The following is a 19,140-nucleotide window of genomic DNA, read 5'->3' on the forward strand; positions in this document are numbered from 1 at the left end:
TTGTTGCCATGGTTTCACAACTGAATTAAACTAATATATATGGATTGTAATAGAATGGCTCTTTGATTGAATGTATATGCATTTATCTCATATCTCATCCCTTTGCAGGAGCCTTTTTTATGGCACAGATGTAGATAGGAGCACCTCTCCTATGAGCAGAGGCTGAGACGGTTGGGATTGTCCACCCTGTAGAAGAGAAGGCTCTGGGGACACTTTGTTGTGGCCTTTCGGTACCTTTCGGCCTACAGGAAAGCTTTAAACGGTCTTTTTACAGGGGCGTGTAGTGATAGGACAAATGGTAATGGCTTTAAACTGAAAGAGGGTAGATTTAGATTACTTATAAGGAAGAAAGTCTTCACAATGAAGGTGTGAGGCACTGGCACAGGCTGCCCAGAGCAGCTGTGGATGCCCCATCCCTGGAAGTGTTCAAGGCCAGGTTGGATGGGGCTTTGAGCAACCTGGTCTAGTGGAAGGTGTCCCTGCCCATGGCAGGGGGCTGGAACTAGACGATCTTTAAGAAATATTAGAGAGCAGTGTAGGGGAAAGGAACCTGGGGGTCTTGGTGGACAACAGGATGACCATGAGCCAGCACTGGGCCCTTGTGGCCAGGAAGGCCAATGGCATCCTGGGGTGTATTAGAAGGGGGGTGGTTAGTAGATCGAGAGAGGTTCTCCTTCCCCTCTACTCTGCCCTGGTGAGACCCCATCTGGAATATTGTGTCCAGTTCTGGGCCCCTCAGTTCCAGAAGGACAGGGAACTGCTGGAGAGGGTCCAGTGTAGGGCAACAAAGATGATTAAGGGAGTGGAGCATCTCCTGTATGAGGAAAGGCTGAGGGAGATGGGTCTCTTTAGTTTGGAGAAGAAACTGAGGGGTGACCTTATTAATGTTTATAAATATATAAAGGGTGAGTGCCACGAGGATGGAGCCAGGCTCTTCTCGGTGGTAAACAATGATAGGACAAGGGGTAATGGGATCAAGCTGGAACACAAGAGGTTCCACTTAGATTTGAGAAAAAACTTCGTCTCTGTGAGGGTGACAGACACTGGAACAGGCTGCCCAGGGGGGTTGTGGAGTCTCCTTCTCTGGAGACATTCAAAACCCACCTGGACATGTTCCTGTGCGACCTCACCTAGGCGTTCCTGCTCCAGCAGGGGGATTGGACTAGATGATCTTTTGAGGTCCCTTCCAATCTCAAACATACTCTGATACTGTGATACATACTGTGATACTGTGAAATCTTTCCCTGGGACTGAGTAGGCTCTTAATGCAGGGGCCTTAACAGAGGCTGGCTCTGGGCATGGTCATTGGAGTGCCCAGTATGACATTATTTTTCAGAGAATGTAGCAGTTTAATATCCTACAATGTTCATGTAATATCAGTAGGTGTTGACAGCAATTAAGGGGCATTTGATTCTTTAGCAACCTTGATGTGGCATCTCCTGCACTGGGCACTCAAAGTGGAAAAATGCAACATGCAGCTCTGAATACATCGATGTAGACAGTCTGTCCACAAAACCTCTCCTTTTACATTGAAACAAAAGCCATGTTTTTCCTCCTAAAACTTGTTAAGGTTTATATTGTTTTTAAAACAGTACTTCCTTCTTTTTGTAAATACTTTTTTTGACAGGTAACTGTATATGAAGCTATTGAATAAAAAGGCAAGTGGAGTTCCTCCATTTTGAGCTTTTTTCCCCAGTTTTCATTTAATTTTGCAGAACTTAAGAATATATTTTTGCAGGTTTGTCTTCTTTTTTTTTTTTTTTCATGGTATTGGGGGATAAATCTGAAGTCTAATTTCCAAAGTAACAATTACTGAAATTAAAAAAAAAAATTTGAAGAGGTTTTTTTCTAGTTGATAAAAAGTAAAGGCACTCAGTGCTTAAGAGGATATCCCTTGATAGGACCAAATCTATACCTGTGTAAGTTTTGCATAGTTTGTTTCTTTTGGGTATCTTTGAATAATTGTGTCTCTTCTTTTCACCAGTTGGTGGCAGCAGTGGTTCAGAAGTTGCTTTACAGCTGACACAGGAAATGCTTCATATTTGGATAGTTTTGAATATTTTTTTTTTTAAATCCAAACTTTCTAATAGAGGGAAAAGTCTTATATGGAAATACAGATATACGAAATCATACCAGCTCAAAATCAGAGTAGTACATGGATAGGTCACTGCCTTTGCTATCAGCACTTTAGTTTAATGCTGATGTATTTTATATCATGTTGTGAATATAAAGTCATTGAACTGCTTTCAAAATGTTTCATGTGTTTTGAAATTACTACCTCCATTAGCAATAAAAAGTCTATGAAGTATTAAATGTTGAGCTACTTAGACCTGTCAAGGGATGTCGCTGCAAATAACTAAATGTTGGATGAGTGTTTCAGCTCAAAACAACTGAAGTTTTGACATTTATTTTTTACTTCCCCCACTTCCCATCTGTTTATATGACATTATATTGGCCCGCTTATTTGACATCTTCTCCTGTTCTAGGCTATCTTCTGGGGAGTGAAGATTATTATTCTCATGATCGTTGTGTCCTCATCAAAGCAAAGAACATAACGCGCTGTGCGCTGGACTTCCGAGATGGAGAAGAAGTTGCTACTGGGTTTAAAAACATGTACTCTACTAATTTATTCACAGAAAGAGCTATAGATCTTATAGCCAATCATAAAACTGAGAAGGTACAGTCAGCAGCTGTTGTTGATAACTTTAGCACTAAAGAATGGTTAAAAATACTAGTGAAATATTGAAATATTAATGGAGAGTCCTGCACTGAAGCTGTAAGTCTGTGTTTTTCAGCAGGGTGCATAGAGCTAAATGTGAGAAGTAGCAGCAGTAAAACTTGCCTTGTCTTTTGTCAGAATCAGCTTTGGCTGCATAGCCCTGGCCTGCTATCCTTCGCTATTTCTTTTTTAAGAATGCAAGTAATGAATTTATAGAAATGATTTAGCATGTAGTTTGCTCTTCTAAAAAGAGAATGGAAAGTCTGGGAAAAGTTTCATAGCAATAAACTGTTAAAAACTGTGTTATGAATAAAAGATACACCTGATGTTTTTTCACAGCTTTGCAAAAGTCCTCTATCAGAGTTTTATTATTTTATGCTTAGAGATTAGAAGTAAGAAGTATAGAAGAAATCAAAACAAAGTGCCTGCAGCTGTTGATGAATCAGCTGCTTTTGCTGCAGTAAGTTTTGCATTTAGTACTGTATGCTCAACTAATTTCCATTCTGTCCCTTCCACCCCAGCCCCTCTTTCTCTACCTTGCTTTTCAGTCTGTCCATGAACCTCTTGAGGTCCCTGAAGAATACATGAAACCATATTTCTCCATTAAAGATGCAAAGAGGCGCCACTATGCAGGAATGGTGACTCTTATGGATGAAGCTGTAGGGAATCTTACTGATGCTCTGAAAAGATATGGTCTTTGGAACAACACGGTTCTTGTTTTCTCTACTGGTAAGTTCATTTAATTATTCTTTCAGTAATAACTTTAATAGAGTGTCTAAGAAGCTGACTGCAGAGACATCTGCCCGCTCCGTCCTTCCTCCATATATTGTCTAGCTATAGAAGAGTGATGAAAGTGAAACAGGACTTTATATCAGATGGAGCAGTTTCTCCCCCACCTCTTATGGCTTTCTCAAACATGACAAAAACATCTCTGAAGAAGTGTCTGTGCAAATGGGGGATCCTCCTATCGGAGTAAAAACAGCATTGTAAAAACTGGGGGATGCAGTGAAGTTGGAGGCATCTTAATTGCGCCTGCAGTTACTGAGTATCTAATCAGAGTTGCATCCTTACTGAGAGCTATCTACCAAAATCCTTTGTCCTGAGCTATAGGTAGCTGTCTGATCGGTCTATAAATTGCCACATTTTGCATGAAGCATGAACAGCCAGACAGCAAGCAGTTTGAAGCCAAAACTCTTCATTTCCCTTACCTCCATGTAACATGCAATTTTTGTCTTGCTTGAAATATTTCACTGCCACCTTACTCCTGTGAAGCAAAGCTCTGTTAATAAAAAAGTTTAGCATGTCTAGGCTGCCAAATTACAGGCTAAGTTCTTGTATGTGCTAGCACATGATCTGGTTTCTAGATTATTAGGATAATGCAAATAATACATTACGAAGCAGTCTCTCTTGTTTCCAAATTAGGAATGAAACAGAACCCTTTTGAAATACAGCTGCCTGGCTGGGTTTCAGTAACATAGTTGTTCCTGTTTAGTTGGGAGTGGGAATTAACCTTTCCATGCTTACAATTGCTCTTTTGCCCAGGCTTTACATATTAGGGCTGTCAAAATGGCAAATTAATTTTCTGTGAACACTTTAAAACCCCCCACAAAACACAGCAAAAACAAAACCAAAGAAAAACCAACAGCACCACAAAAAACCTGAACTCCAAGTTTTTATGAAAATGCAGTGATGCATCTTGAGTTTAGCAGCTGCTTCCTATAGCACTTGGAATCTCAGAATTTCATTTTGAGTCCAGACCTGTTTGCCTTGTGGTGTTATATTTGTGTCCAGGATTTGGCTCTAACACAATTCGATAACTCTTCTATGTCTGTTTCTGTTTACAATGTTTTCATATTTAGAACTGAAAGTAAGCAAAGCCATATGGAAAATGATAGCAAAATTTATTCCATGTGGAAAAAATCCAGTTTATGCTGATGGGATCCTGTTAGAGTTATTTCACTGATGTTTGTTCAGTACATTGTAGAATAAAACTGAAGACATTTGAGTTGGAATTACAAGGTATGACTGAATTAAAAAGACAAATTTCTTCTTTTGTTTGTAAAACATTTTTTTCCAAACAATTAGAATATACATGGGTTTTAACAGTAGTCATCTTGCAATCAGTTCAACAAGAGTCAAACAGCCATGAGAATCCAATGTCTACCCTATCTAATGGCACTTGAGTTAACGGGCATTTTAAACTGCTGGGAGTGGAATTTAATATGCCTGAAATGCAGGGAAATTGGGCCTAGATCGAGCAGGTCAGGGTCATTGATTCTTTTTTTCTTTTCACTTTTCACTTCAAACAACTGTTCTTTACAGGCGTAAAACATTGCATGCTTTAAATATCCAGTTTCCAGAAAACAAATGTCAAAACCATTAAGCGTTAAAAAAAAAAAGGAAAAAAAAAAGCAAAAAAAAATGAGCGTGAAATCTATACAGCTTTGCTATATTATATTTATTGCCTTTTCAGATGTTGTGGTTTAAAATTGGCATTAGAAAGTGATTGAAAAGAAACATGAGCACATCTTCAATTGAACATCTTGTACAGAGTTGTGCTATGCGAGATCTCTCTGCACAGCTTTCAGGTCCTTTGTAACTGGCGCTCTGTGTGTGCACTAGTAGCTACAATCTGGGTAGATACTTAGAACATATTACCTTCAGCTCTTGAGGGTATGCCTGCTTGAAGATGCTGTGCCCTCTCTCCCTGCCCCAAGTGCTGTCCTGGGACTGGGGCACCCTCATCTTCCTCAGTACGACGTATTTTCTTCTATGACCAGGAATTCTCTCCATAAAGTTCTTCCCATGTTGTGGGGTCAAGAATCAATTTGAGGGTTTAAATGAAGACTGCAAGGGACAATCTAGGGAAGGATAAACTGTATATGTGATTTTAATGAGCACTATCTGTGTGTCTCCTCAGCACAGAAGCTAAAGACACGGGATCATAAAAGCACTATGTTCTGTTATATACTTGTGTGGTATGATAAATGCAGTGCTGGAAACCTGTAGAGGAAAAAGAAGTGAAGACCCTACTTTATGGTAGATTTTACTAGATTCATGACTATTCTGCTTAGTTCAGGACAAAATTCATACTTGGATGTTTGCATCTCTCACTGGTTCAAAATTTCCTCTCAAAAAAGAACTAACAAGTGATCATTTGCTATTGTGCTCTACAGCAAGTAGCATTGCAACAAACACAGTCTGGTTGATTTCTTCACTGTGAATTGTTGGCACCAAAATTAGAGATCTCTTTTTAGTGAGTACTCACTGAAATACCCTAGAACATTATATAATCTTTGCTCTTGAGGCAGGTTTCTCTTTACTAAGCTCTTTTGTGTTTCTTCCTGTTTGTATGTGTTATGGCTCAACCAGGATTGCCTTGAAAACATGCCAGTTGGCAAATGGAAGTACTGCACATCCAGTTCCTCTTTAAAGTGGCCTGATGGAGACACCAGGCCAATAATGAAGTAATCTGGTCATTAGCAAAGTCTGACTCAACCAGTGTATTGTGTAAATCAGCATCTCTGGTGTCTTTTTGAACAGATACACAAACTATTTCTACAGGTAAAAAAGAAAAATGGAAATATAAGCTAGTTCAATGTTATGTAGTATTATATTTGTATATCAAGTAGTAGCTTGAGAAGTCTTGACTGGTGTGATATGAAATAAAAATTGCTTTTATCGAGTACCTTTTATACTGCAGATACAATTAAGTCTACGTTAATGAGATCAGTGGTGAAAATGAAGTCATTGTCTGTTCAAATAAAACAGATAAAAATGGATGCAGCAGTGTCTTGGATACCCATGGCCTTTTATCTACTAGAAATCACAAAGAATGAGATGTAGGGTTTATTTTTCTTTTTAGGAAAAATCAGAGATTATAACTACCAACTTTCCTGAAGAGGACCTTTATTTAAAATAAATAAAGGTCATAAAAAACATTCAAGTGGTTCAAATTTACCTCAGCACTATTAACATGGGCTTGGAGTCCAAATTTTGCTTCAAATATAGACCTATGATTTGAGGTAAAAAGTGGGGGTTTGCTGTGAATAGCATGTGTTTATAGTTTCTGCAACATATTACAAGTAATTTTGGTGGAAACTTGCCAACATTAGAGCAAAGAAATCCAACCTCTAATTTCAGTTCTGTATTAAAGCTACTATCCTTTGCTTTATTTAACTCAGCTTTTTAATATACTGAATTATTTTCGAGCGAAACTCTTTACTGCTCTCTCTTTCAATATGTCTGTTAATTCTTAAATGTGGATTAGCACTGCAGTGTCTGGTAGTCGCCGTAAGAGGGCTTTCAACTGTAAAATTTGTGGAGCTTTTCAAGCGTTGGTTTACATTGCTAAGAGGAAACCACATAAATCGTTTCCATAATGGAGCATGTGACAGCGACGCCTGTTTTCACTCTAAAAGAGGGTCTTTTTATCATTTTAGAATTATGATTAATAAGAGCACAGATTGTTTTGGACATCCTTAGTGATGTTTATACAGTCTCTCCCTCTTATACACACCCAGATTCTCCCCCCAAAATTTCATATTAATAAAGACTTTTTTTTTTTTTAATTTTTTTTTTTCCTCCTTTCCTTCATTCCAGACAACCTATTGTGGCTTTTGTCTAATAAAATGTTGGGATGTTTTTTGCTTGTTTCCAGCTCTACTTTGTAGAAACCAGAGCTCCAACTTTCACTGCTTCCCTGAGGGCTTTTTTTAATCTTCTCCCTGATGTCTTTGTTCCTGAATGAACTCCTGCTCCTTCTCTTTTGCTGGTAAGGGACTTCGGAGCCACTTTAAATGTAGATTGTCCAAGCCAACTGAAGGGCAGATTGGTTAGAGCAGTTATTCCCTGGCAGTGTTGTTAGAGGTGCTAATTTTGAAGGTTGCGTTTTCAGATTTTTTTAGTAAACCTACTCAGTTGCAGATCTGAAGACCTGCTTTAATTCGACTTGCCAGGAGGTTTTGAGAGGTTCAGTACATTGCCGGCAAGGAAGAAGCCTGGGCATCTCCTGCATGAGCATCTGCTGCTTCCTGAGAAGGACGTGCAGGTTCCTTAGCTGCAAGCACCTTCAGTCAGGCTAGTTATTTGAGACCATATATTCCCAAATATTACTTTTCTGTTCCTTGATTATTTAAGCTTGTTATTATATGGTCAAAATTTGCGGCTGGTCACTGTACTTACATTGGTCAAAGTTGTTGCACGTCAATGATAATTAGTGAAAGGTGTGTGTGGCTGGTGTTTTATGCTCCAGCGTTGGCTTTTATTCTTTTGGTTTTTTTAGGCTTCTTCCACATTAAAGTATGGCTGGTAAGAGTAAATTTCATAGAAATAAAAGAATATCTTATGCAGATAATGGTAATGAGATATCTAGACTGTTTTGTAAGAATATATTATCAAAGCTGGAAATGTTATTTTATGATGGAAATTAATTTCAAAATGAAAACCGAGAAGATGGGGATAGTCAATACATTGATATTCCCTCCCCTCTTTTAAAATCCTGTGAAAACCCAAAATGCTTTATAGGAAATGTTTATTTATCTTAGTTCTAGCATTAACCTCTCCCCATCCACCCTGCTTTTTCTGTGCAAAACTTAACACTCCAAACTTGGGTTCCTGAGCAGAGGGTGACTTGTCCCTGAGACACTCCCTTCTTTTTTCACTTTGTGATTGAAATTTCCAACAGAAGTTGAATCTTGAATTTTTCTTCCTATTTCGAGAAAATGCCAGTGCTTAAAGTGAAGTTAATTTGTAAATGAAACTCAGAAGTGAATTCTGCTCAGAGTCACATGCTTGCTATTTTTTGTTTAAAGCTTTGGCTTAAATATGCTAATAATTATACTAGCAAATTCTTTCTCACACTGAAATGAATGCTGAAAACAACTCATTTTATAAATTAACAACATCTAATAATTTCCTGCAGCTCTCGAAGGTTGTCTTAAACTGTGATTACTTTTAAACTGTACTACTTTGTTCTTCACAATGGTGTTTAAGAAGTCATTATTATTTGTGTCAGAATCTTCTACACCCGAATCAGTGGTCAGGTTCAGTGCTGTATCACTGGGACAAGTCCAAAGTTTTCTCAACTGTGTCTCATTTAACTTTCTTACTGCAGACATATGAATAATTTGTCAGGTTATTCCAGTTGTTTTTAGGTTAAAATTCCCTCTCTGTTTCTCTTGTGTTTAGTGATGGTGAATGCTAGTGTAGACCTGACACAGCAGGGTCTGTAATTATTGAGACCTGTTTAATTATTGAGACTGCTTACAATGAAAGCAGCCGCCTGAAACTGTCTGCACTAGGATTGCTCCTGTACTGGGAGGAAAAAACCGCACAACAAAACAATAATGCAATAGTATGAAAAAGGACATTGTGCATGCAGCTTTTGTAGGCCTAAATTTGTAACTATTGGAATCTTGTGTATGTCAAATACATTTTTTCCCATTAGATCAATTCCTGCCCCTCTTCTCCTTTTTTTGTCCAGCTTAGAAAAGTCAGGAGAATAAGGAGACAATTCTGGTGAATTACAAATAAAATACAGAGGTTGATTTATCTGAGCACACCTCAGTAAAAGTTGCTCTATAAACACTCAGTGAGGACGCTCAGCAAATGGTGCTCTGATGCATGAGATGTATTACATTCCATTGATGGAAAATAAAAGCCCTATGGATGTATTTAAAGCACAACAAGAATTACATTAGCAGAATTTTATAGTAGAAGGTGTGGTTTTCTGTTTCTATTGTCCCTCTAATGGAAAGGCTTTCAGAAGTTCTTCCATCACACACATGAAAAAATCTGTATTAAGCACAGAAAATATAATAATGCATCAGCACTCTGAAGACACTTTTTGAAGTGGCTTTTTTGCTGCTTATATTGAGCCTTCAAGGTTATTTATTCTGCTGAGAGTATACAGCATGAGACTGAAGTATACAACAGATGTTTTTTCATCAAGTGATCTTAACCAAATGATTTTGGTTTGTTTCATTGGAAGTAAATGTTCTGTGTTAGCCATCAGAGGGAGGGTGCTCACATTTCTGTCACACTTGTAGCATGATTGAAAAATGCAGCAACAAACGGATCTTTCAGATGCAATATAGGAAAGCAGAGAAGAACTTGAGTTCAAATTAAGGGCAAAGTTATTCTCTAATTCGTGCTGTGAGTCTCTTATCCGCTGTGTAGATCTCTGCTGTGTATTCTGTACTCTTTTTTTTTTTCTTTTTTTTTTAAATGAAGCCTCAATGGGAGTTCCGCACTTGGAACACATACAGAATAAGCATTATTCATGCTGTGAAGATCAGAGGGGAGAAATTTTCCCCAAATGTGATCCTTTACTGCTATTATCGACAGCGCTCTCTGTTTAACTGTGAGTCACAACCATGAGCTTAAATCACACAAAGGAAGGGCTCTGAAGTCCTGTTCTGTGACCTAGACTTTCAGCAAGAATGTTGGAGGTCAAAAATGAGATGCATTTACAGAGCTGTGCAATGAAGCTGTCTGGTACTTGCTCGTATTTTGTCTGGCACTACTAATTGATATTTAATTCCCTTTCTTAAATATGAAGTTCACCTAGAAAATGTAAAAAGTTGGGTTGCATTGTTTGTTTGTTTTAAAGAAGCTTGTTTTGCTTTTTTTTTGTTGATATTGGCAACTGATTGTAGTGTTACTTCTAAACTTCTATGTATGCAAATTATGCATGTAGACTTGTCTCCTGCTTATATCCATCACTTCATTTTTAAGTAAGTACAAATTAAATGGTTATGTAGTGGTATCATGTCTGCTAGACAACTGTGATGGTTTAAAACTATTGTATCAGAGTCGCTTCTTTGCTTTCTATTACTGTGAACTATTGACTGCCTCTATGATTTCAATAGCATTTTAAACAAAATCATACAAAGCTCAGTTTTGCATTGTGGAGAAGAGATGTTGGCACTTCATGTAACCCATACCTCTGGGATTTGGCTTTTCTGTAGTCTTCCCATCAGAAATAGGCAACAGGAAGAAAGGCATAGGGATATAGATTTCACCCCGTCTTCTAGCTTTTTTTTTTTCTCTTTGCCTGAGGTTGTTTGCATGTTGCATGTTACTCCTTTTCTTTACTTTTAGTTGCAAGCTTCAGAAACTTGCTTTGTGAAAATGTCGTAGGTAATGTGTCACTTCATTGACATTCTCTGTTTTCAACAATACTGAGACTCTAACCTTGTTAAATTGGCTTCTTAAACTCTGTAAGTTACATATGAAATAATTTCACAGTTAACTTTTAATATACTTTCCAGTTCTGCTTCAGTTGGATGGACCCTCACACTAACCTCCATATGGTTCTGATTAAGTATAAGAGCATTATTGCTCATAAAGCCCCAGCTCTTCAAAGGAGCACTAGATATATAACATGTAACAAATGTTTACAGAATTAAACTGTGGATAAATTGGAGATGCCATGTTATTTCTGCCATCTTTTTTCTATACTCGTTATGCCCATTATTGTTTAGTTGTTGTGCATTAAAGGAAACTATACAGTCACTACTATTCAAAGTTGAATTGTATTTGATTTTTAAAATTCAATATTACACTATGAGAGAGAAAAATAAAATTATCAGTATTGGAAAACAAAACCAGGATTACACAAAGGAGAGAAAGAAGCAACATCTTCTGTTGTGCAGTTTAGTTGTTGATGCTGTTTTGGATCAGTGAGACAAAGGTCGTTGAAAATCTGTCCTCAATCCATCATCCGCTGTAATTCTTCCTTTGTTAAGGGAATAGTGCTGCCTGGCTGACAGTGGCACAGTGGTAGGATCACTTCAGATGCTGTGAGATTCAGGATTAGAACTCTGTTTCTGTTATTTCTGTTTACAACTTATTGCAAAGTCTCCTAATGCAGTAGCACAAGAACAAAAGGAGAAAGAAGTCCCCAAACCATGTGGTTTTGAGTTTCTTTTCTAAGCTTACATAATTCTGAGCTCAGGTGTTGCACAGTCGAAGTGTATCAGAAACTTGAGTAGAGAGGACGAATTTGCTTCTTCCTTATTTTACTGGGACCCTGTGGGTCTGGGTTTCTGTCTGTTTCTTTCATTGCCCATCTTAGGTATCCAAATGGTGAAATGTCATCCATTTTCTGTGGGAGACTGCCTTCTAATGTAACACTGCAGGTGATTTCAAAAAAGCTTGGAAAAACTTTTAGGAAATAAGCTTTCTCTGTTTTTCCTCAAAACTCTTCTTTGAGTGACTTTTAGTATTTCTTCATTGTCCTGTATGTTGTGTTAGACTACTGCCATGAATTTACAGATATATTGCATTCTGTGAAACTACCAAATACTAAAAAGGTACTCAATGTTAAGATATAGCCAAATATATGCCATTTACTGATAAGTAGCTTCTTAATCAATATTAACAAAGGATATAGCTACAACATCTCTTTGTATATTGCCATCAGTCTTTTAGAACCTAAATTTCTTCTATAGCTGACTTTTGAACCTTGAACATGCAAGGAAAAGAGGAATACTGCTTTTAGTATCACTAGGAATAAATCAGTAGAGTGGATATATAAGAAATCCGTCACCTAGAGCACTAATATTTTTAATATCTGCTATTATGATTTCTTCGAATAGCTTGATTTTATAGAATCACAGAATGGTTTGGGTTGGAAGCGATCTTCAAAGCTCATCTAGTCCAAGCCTCCTGCAGTGAGCAGGGACATCTTCATCTAGATCAGGTTGCTCAGAGCCCCATCCAGCCTGGCCTTGAATGTCTCCAGTCTTTCATCTGCTAGAAAATTAGCTCTATCCCAGCTGAAATCAGGACACCAGTTATGTTTATCAGGGGGTTATGCTTCCTTTGACGTTCCTTTTCTGGCTGACATACCTGTAGAAGCCCTTCTTGTTATTCTTTGTGTCCCTTGCCAAGTTCATCTCCAGCTGCACCTTGGCCTTCCTGACCCCATCTCTGCACAAGCCGGCAGTGTCCCTGTGCTCTTCCAGCACCCCTGTCCCTCTGCCACAGCCTGTGCATTTCCTTCTTGCCCTTTAGTTTGACCAGCAGGTCTTGACTCAGCTGTGCCAATCTCTTGCCCTCCTTACCCAATTTCTTACACCTGGGGATCAAGAGCTCTTGTGCTCTCTGGAAAGTGTCCTTAAAGATCTGTCGGCTCTGTTCTGCTGCCTTGTCCCTGCATGTCATTCTAATGCACAGAATATAATAGTGTTGTACTTGTGGATGATTTCCCTTTAGCGTGTATCAAATGAGTAAGATTTTCCCTCTCTGCCTTAATTCATGGGAGAGCAAACCCGTCAAAATTTACTTAATGTGTCAGAGTATGGATGTGCTAAATGCCAGGGAAGCCATATATTTTGCAGATTTTTAAATTTTAAAAAACCCAGAGAAACATTTAAATCCATAAATGCATGTCAGTTATTCCAAATTACAATTAATTTATAGTAAGAAATTGTATCAGTTAAAAACTGGCTGACTTTACAAGTGCAAGACAAGTTGTTAATCGTAGTTTTGCTCTTGTCAATGGATTTTCCTAATCATCAGCTTCTCTAAGATTTACAAGGGTTTTAAGCTTAAATGGGCCTAGTGTTCCCCATCTCCTGTGCAAGCAGCAAAGAAGGTGGGCTTTTTAAAATTTGTTTGTTTTTATGAAACAGGCTTGGGAATTATAAGGCTTTAATATTGGACAAATTCTGTAAAAAAGCTAAGGCTAGAAGGTGGAAGGTGTCCATCTTCAGAGCTGGTAAAGTTGAGCAGCATGAGTTTGGAAGTCGTACATTAGTCGTAGATGTTAAGATTTGGTAGTGGATGGCTATATCAGACCATGTAAATATGTCTCATGTGAAACTGGGTTGGGGAACTCTTACTGTGGTGTCCATTGCGGGTGTTTTAGCTCTTTGTACTAACACTGGAAACAATAAGCTAATTTGCTCTTCCTTTGTAAGGATGGTTGTTTGTATATTTCAGTTCCTTACAGCTCAGTCTTCATCCTTCCTCTGCTTTTTGTATATGTCCCTACTAATTGTCTTTATGCCGCTTGGAAATCTCTGCATCTCTGGATACCTTCATGTGCCTCCTGTGACTGGAATATCTCTCTCTTACTATACAGCATCTATCTTTATGTTTCTCTTTAAGTGGGAAGAAACACCCCCACTTTTTATCTGAACTTTGAGTGGTGCTGCCGTGTGGAATGCTGCCTGTGCCTGCTCTTAGGTTTGACCTCTGATTGCATTTTTCTCAAGTTAAAATATAGCCAGAGCTCTGTGTACATTGAAGTGAGCTGACCCTGAATTCTGTATTAAGATTCCAGAGTTACTTGAACTTGTTTGGGAAAATCTGCATCAGTAATTTCACTTATGTTTTAGAATGGCTCTAGCTAACTGCATATAAAATTAAATAATGCGGCAAATGTAGTATATGTTTTTCATTTTTATCTTCTTGTATTATAAATAATTTGCATGTTTAAGCTATGCGAAAAATTATTGCTGATCACTACAGAGAACTGCATGTATTGGAGCATTGAACTGCTTCTGATATCTTGCAAGAAGATACTTTATCAGATTATCAGTGAATTAGTTAGAATATTTTGATGTCTGACACACACTCTAATAGTTACGTGTCCTTACATCTGATTTCTGTTTTCACTGCAGCATTGTAACACATTTTGCAATCAAATAAGCATTTTTAAAAAGTGAATCTTAACAATCAAATCCTATGCACCCTTTTTTGTCAAGTCTGATTTTTTTCAATAGTATTCTTTCATTGTTGTTCTCATGGGGTTAAAAAAAAAGTGTCTTCCATTAGTTTTCTCATGAAAGTTGTCCATAGTTGCAGTTGTGGCTGCAAATGATATGAATTAATTTCTGCCTACTTGAATATATTACACATTATGCTGGCATCAAGCTGTATTCCAATGATTTCAATGGACTCAAAAAGCAAAGTCTTTGTTTAAAACACTTTAATAATTACATTTTACTGACCACAAATGGTTCACATCGATTAGGAAACATAAACTGCTGCTAGCCAACAGTGACAGTTCATCAGACAGTCAAAGAATGCAAATGCGAAAAAAAATTAAAAGGAAAAATGCATGCCTCAGGAGGCAGAATAGCTGTGTAGACAGTGACAGTGATGAGTGGGTCTAAGGTTAGGGGCTTTTTCTGCCCACAGGTGCCTTCCCTCACAGACGATGGCCCCTGAGGTCTGTCAGCTGCGTTCAGGGACTCCTTGTGGCTTCCTGCAATTCTCAAGTGACCTTGGGTAGCTTAAACATTTTTAATAGTTACAATGGTTTTGGTTTATTAATCCAGATAATTTTGATGGAACTGTGTTAAGAGTGAGCACACATGCAATAATACCAGCCTTTTTTAGGAACTGTTGACCTCTTGTGTGAACTAAGAGCTTTTAATTAGCTTAGGTCTTTAAATTAGTTTAGTCAGAGCCAAAAGAGCACATCTTGCAGCAGCCTAAGGCAAGTGAGGAGAGAGGCTTTGGGAAAACATGGACCTGAAGACCTTGACTAATTTAATGGGTCACTTATTCCATAATCCTGACAGAGACTTGAAGTTGGATTTTTAAAGAATTAGTAACTCCTTTGCCAAAGTGGGAGCAGGGACAAGTTCGGACTTTTGGACTCAAATATATGGGTCAGGTAGTGGTTACTCAGGAGAGGAGAAGTCCTTATGAGGAAGATAAAGCTGCAGCTATAATTGTGGGTATTGGAGAGGTCACTAGACAGCATGCCACCATCCCCTCTTGTTTCACCCTTGTTTACAGCAGCCCTGCCCATTTGACTGAAACAGTAGATCTTTGCTAATCCAAGTTTGGACTGAGCAGGCTGAGGAAGGATCACGTGAATGGTTTGGTCAATAATATGAAAGAGATGATAAATTTTGACTGTTGATGGCACAAAGGACGACAAGCAATAGCAGGCAGACTCCTTTTACAAGTACAAGTTGAATCATAAAGTGGATGCACTATATGACTTTGGTGTCACTATATTAGATCAGGAATTTGCAGAGAAAAGATGCCTTCTGAAAATGAAAGGGTTAACTTATTTCTCAAGTATGAATGTGCTGGGAAACACTTGGCCATCCAGGGCTAAAGCTCTGTTTATACCAAAATACAGTCTTTGAGCAGAGGAATCTCTTAGTGCATTATGGATTTTTCTGCTTCTTTCCCGGTGTCAGGAATGGAACAGGAAACCAGTTAACCTGTAAGGGATAGTGTTTACAGGATAAACTTTCTAAGGAATGATCATTAGGCACAAAACCATCAAAATGAAAATGTCCACCAAGACAATTTGACTGTTCCTTTGAAGTCTACAGCTGCTTCCGCTGTCCATATGTACAGCTCCCCTTTGAAACCAGTGAGAGTTCTGTGTGTATATTTGAGGACTGAATGTGGTCTGTAAGGCTATGTATTTGCCAAGAGGAGAGATTTCACAACTTCAGGTTTTGGGAAATATGATCAAAAGTGGCAGAAAGTTCAAGGATGATGATGTTGGAGAAAGGCTGAGTTTTGCCAAGAGGAAATTGCTGGTGACCTTACTGAACTACCATGGTGTCTTGCAGGCGTATTGTAGAGATTCAAACATGGGAGCAATTAGAAAATGTCATGCATGTAGCTGGGGAAAAAGAAAATCACAAAGATGGAATAGAATAATCATTATTTAATTGCAAATTAAATTTTAAATGGCACTTACTTTAATATAGAATTGAGGTGACAAAATTAAGGAGAATATTAGGTGCGCTGCAAATACTAGGGCTTTTTCTGTTTATTTGGATAAAGTAGGTTCAGTTGTATCCAGCTTAACGTTATTTTGCTTAGATCCAGCAGTGTGTTATTCAGCCATCATTACCCGTCACCCAGCAAAGATGTTAAAGAAATTAATAACAGGCAAAAAATTACTCTGAAAAACTCATTTAGCAAGTATGTTGTCTGCAGTTTTCCCACCTGGGAAACATAATCCATTGCTGAAAAACAGATTTATGAAGACTACTTAAAAATACTGCTTAGATCATTAACGGAAAAGAAAATTATTTATGTAAACTTCCATTTCTTTTCATTACCTGTGTTTCTATGTCACCACATTACCTTATCAAATAATCTCTTTCCTCCAATGGAAGCTTGATTGCATTTAGCAAAAGCTGGAGTAGTTGTTGGGAGAGCTGTGGACATTGTTGAATGTACCTATACAAGACTGATGCACTTTGCTTATGCATGCTGAGTAAACTTACCTGATTCATTTCATCGTCATCTCTAGGAGGATGAAGCAGCCTACGGGAGACCAAATAGTTGCAACAGATCACAAAGTAATTAACTTTTTTGGTCCCCACTGAAGTTTAAGACTAGTGTTGAATATTATTTTCTGTATTATTTTGTTGGTTTATTTGGTTTAGAGAATTGTCAGATGGAATTTATTTTTTTTCTGGTTTATGTGCTTGGTGTGAGAATTAGCTTAGGGACAGATACTTCTTAGTAAGGTATGTGCTGCCCCTTTTTCAAATGTCCAGTGTTGTAAGTAATAACTAAAGAGTCTGGTTTAATTTTTGTGTCTCTGTGCCAGCAGACGTGTGTTTCTTTCTGCTAGTAAATTGAGCCAATATATTCTGGGTGTAGCTAGGGCCCCAAGTGATTAAAAACTCAAGGCACTCTTCTCAAACAAAAGTGATGTGAAAAACAGATGTAGATCTATCCAATTGCCGGAATCAAGTCATAGTTTGCACTGTTTAAAGCCAATGCATGTGCCTGCACTTAAGAAGGAAAAAAGACATCTGGCTTGTAGTGAATGAAATATAGAAGTTGTAGAGACACTGGAGGAATTGGGCTGCTGCTGGATGAGCGATAATCAGCTGAAATGTTCCTGACACCGAGTGGTGTCCCTGCCACTCCTGCTGTTAGGGGCAGATTTCTCCATTGCCTGTGTTGAGGTTTCTGCAGTTCCTGGGCTGACTGGGGAGTTTCGACACGGGGTGGTTTTCCTTGTCTGCAGGCAGTGTTGTTGGAAGGTGCCCATCTGCAGTGCTTTCCTGTGTGCAGGCTTGGCTGGACCACGTGCAGCTCTCTTCTTCCTCCCTAGCCTTTCTCCCGAAAGCTTTCCCAGCTGTATCCTGATGCGCTAAACAGCTCAAATTAGCTCCAGATTGCTTTTTTTCTTGTGTGCCAAAGAAGTGACAGAAGGCAATTGGAGCAGTCCCACTGCACCCCACCAAGGAACAGGGGTTACAGGATATTAGGATAGAAAATGTGGCACAACCCTCAGGCACAACCCTGAAGCTTTAATGCCTGTGTATTATATCAATTGTCTCTGCTGTTTCCATGTAATTCTAAGTTTTTGCAGCTTCATGTCCCTGGAAATGGTGGGGTTGTGGGTTTTTCTTCATTTGGTTTGGTTTGTTTTGTTTAACAAACAAAAAGGTGTTACCTTAAAGCAGTAATTTTTTCCCTGCCCCTCAAAAGATGGACCTAAGAAAAGTGAAATAATGATCCCCAGGGCTAGCAGCTTTCCCTGCACGCCATACACTCCTGAACACTTCTGCTGCATCTGAAGTCATGGACATCTTTTCTTGTACATGACTCTGATCAGCAATGGGTGTAAAACTAGTTTTCTGCCAGCTCCTATTCTCATAGTTGGAATTGGATCCTCTTTTCTTACCTTACAGCTGCAGCTTAAAGTACAAAACCAGCAGGCCTAAGGACACGTATTTTCCATACATCTGGAAGTACAGATGCGTTAGTTTTGGCTGATTGCTGCATATGCAGGGTATCTGTAAGCACAGTAACTGTGGCCTGACTTCCTGCTTTTTTTCCTCCAAAAGCTGCTATAAATATGCCTCCTAATTAGATCCGTAACGTTGTTGGGATAACAGCACTAGGTTTGTTCTAAGAGAATCATGCTGCTTCCAGAAGCAGGGGAAGAAACCCAAATGTATTCAAAATAAACTTCCGAATGCTTTTATTGAATAAAAACACCTAGGTGTTGCCAGCTATTGGACAGTCTCTGCACTTAGAAAATGTCATGCTTGAAATTCAGTGCTTCCGAGCATACTCCCTGTCATTTGTCAGTCCTATCCAGTCCTCTTTTTATTGAGTGTCTGTCTACCATATGGACATGTCTCTTCTGTTTGGTAGGGAGAAGGGGGGGATGCACTTGGAAACTACATGTTTTTCTGAGTTCCATTTAAAACACTTCTTTATTTTAAATGGAAAGAGGGAGCATATAGGAGGGACTTCCTTGTTCCTTTTAGCAAAGAGAAACCCTCTTACTTCCACTCTCATCTTCACAAAGCAATTAATCTGTTAATCAACAGCAAGAAACAGGAACAAGTACCAGGAATTATTATTGATCGTATTTCCCCTTCAAGCATTTTGTGCACTTATTTCATGCTAGTTTGCATGCAATTTATGGCTTTAATACGTTGGCAGACTTTAGTTTC

The 19,140-nt window shown here is 38.5% G+C and overlaps 1 protein-coding gene across 1 annotated transcript in view; it reads left to right on the forward strand.

The window, feature by feature from the left end:
* Positions 1-19,140, forward strand: part of ARSB (arylsulfatase B) — a gene marked incomplete at both ends in the record, with an annotated part of 68,977 nt that overhangs the window by 5,065 nt on the left and 44,772 nt on the right. Inside the window, 2 exons of the mRNA XM_080362835.1 lie at positions 2,487-2,677; positions 3,241-3,448. Of these exons, the coding sequence (XP_080218961.1) occupies positions 2,487-2,677; positions 3,241-3,448 (399 nt within the window). The remainder of the gene's footprint in view (positions 1-2,486; positions 2,678-3,240; positions 3,449-19,140) is intronic.

This window comes from Nesoenas mayeri (genome assembly GCF_963082525.1).
Source record: "Nesoenas mayeri genome assembly, chromosome: Z".
Lineage (NCBI taxonomy): Eukaryota > Metazoa > Chordata > Aves > Columbiformes > Columbidae > Nesoenas > Nesoenas mayeri.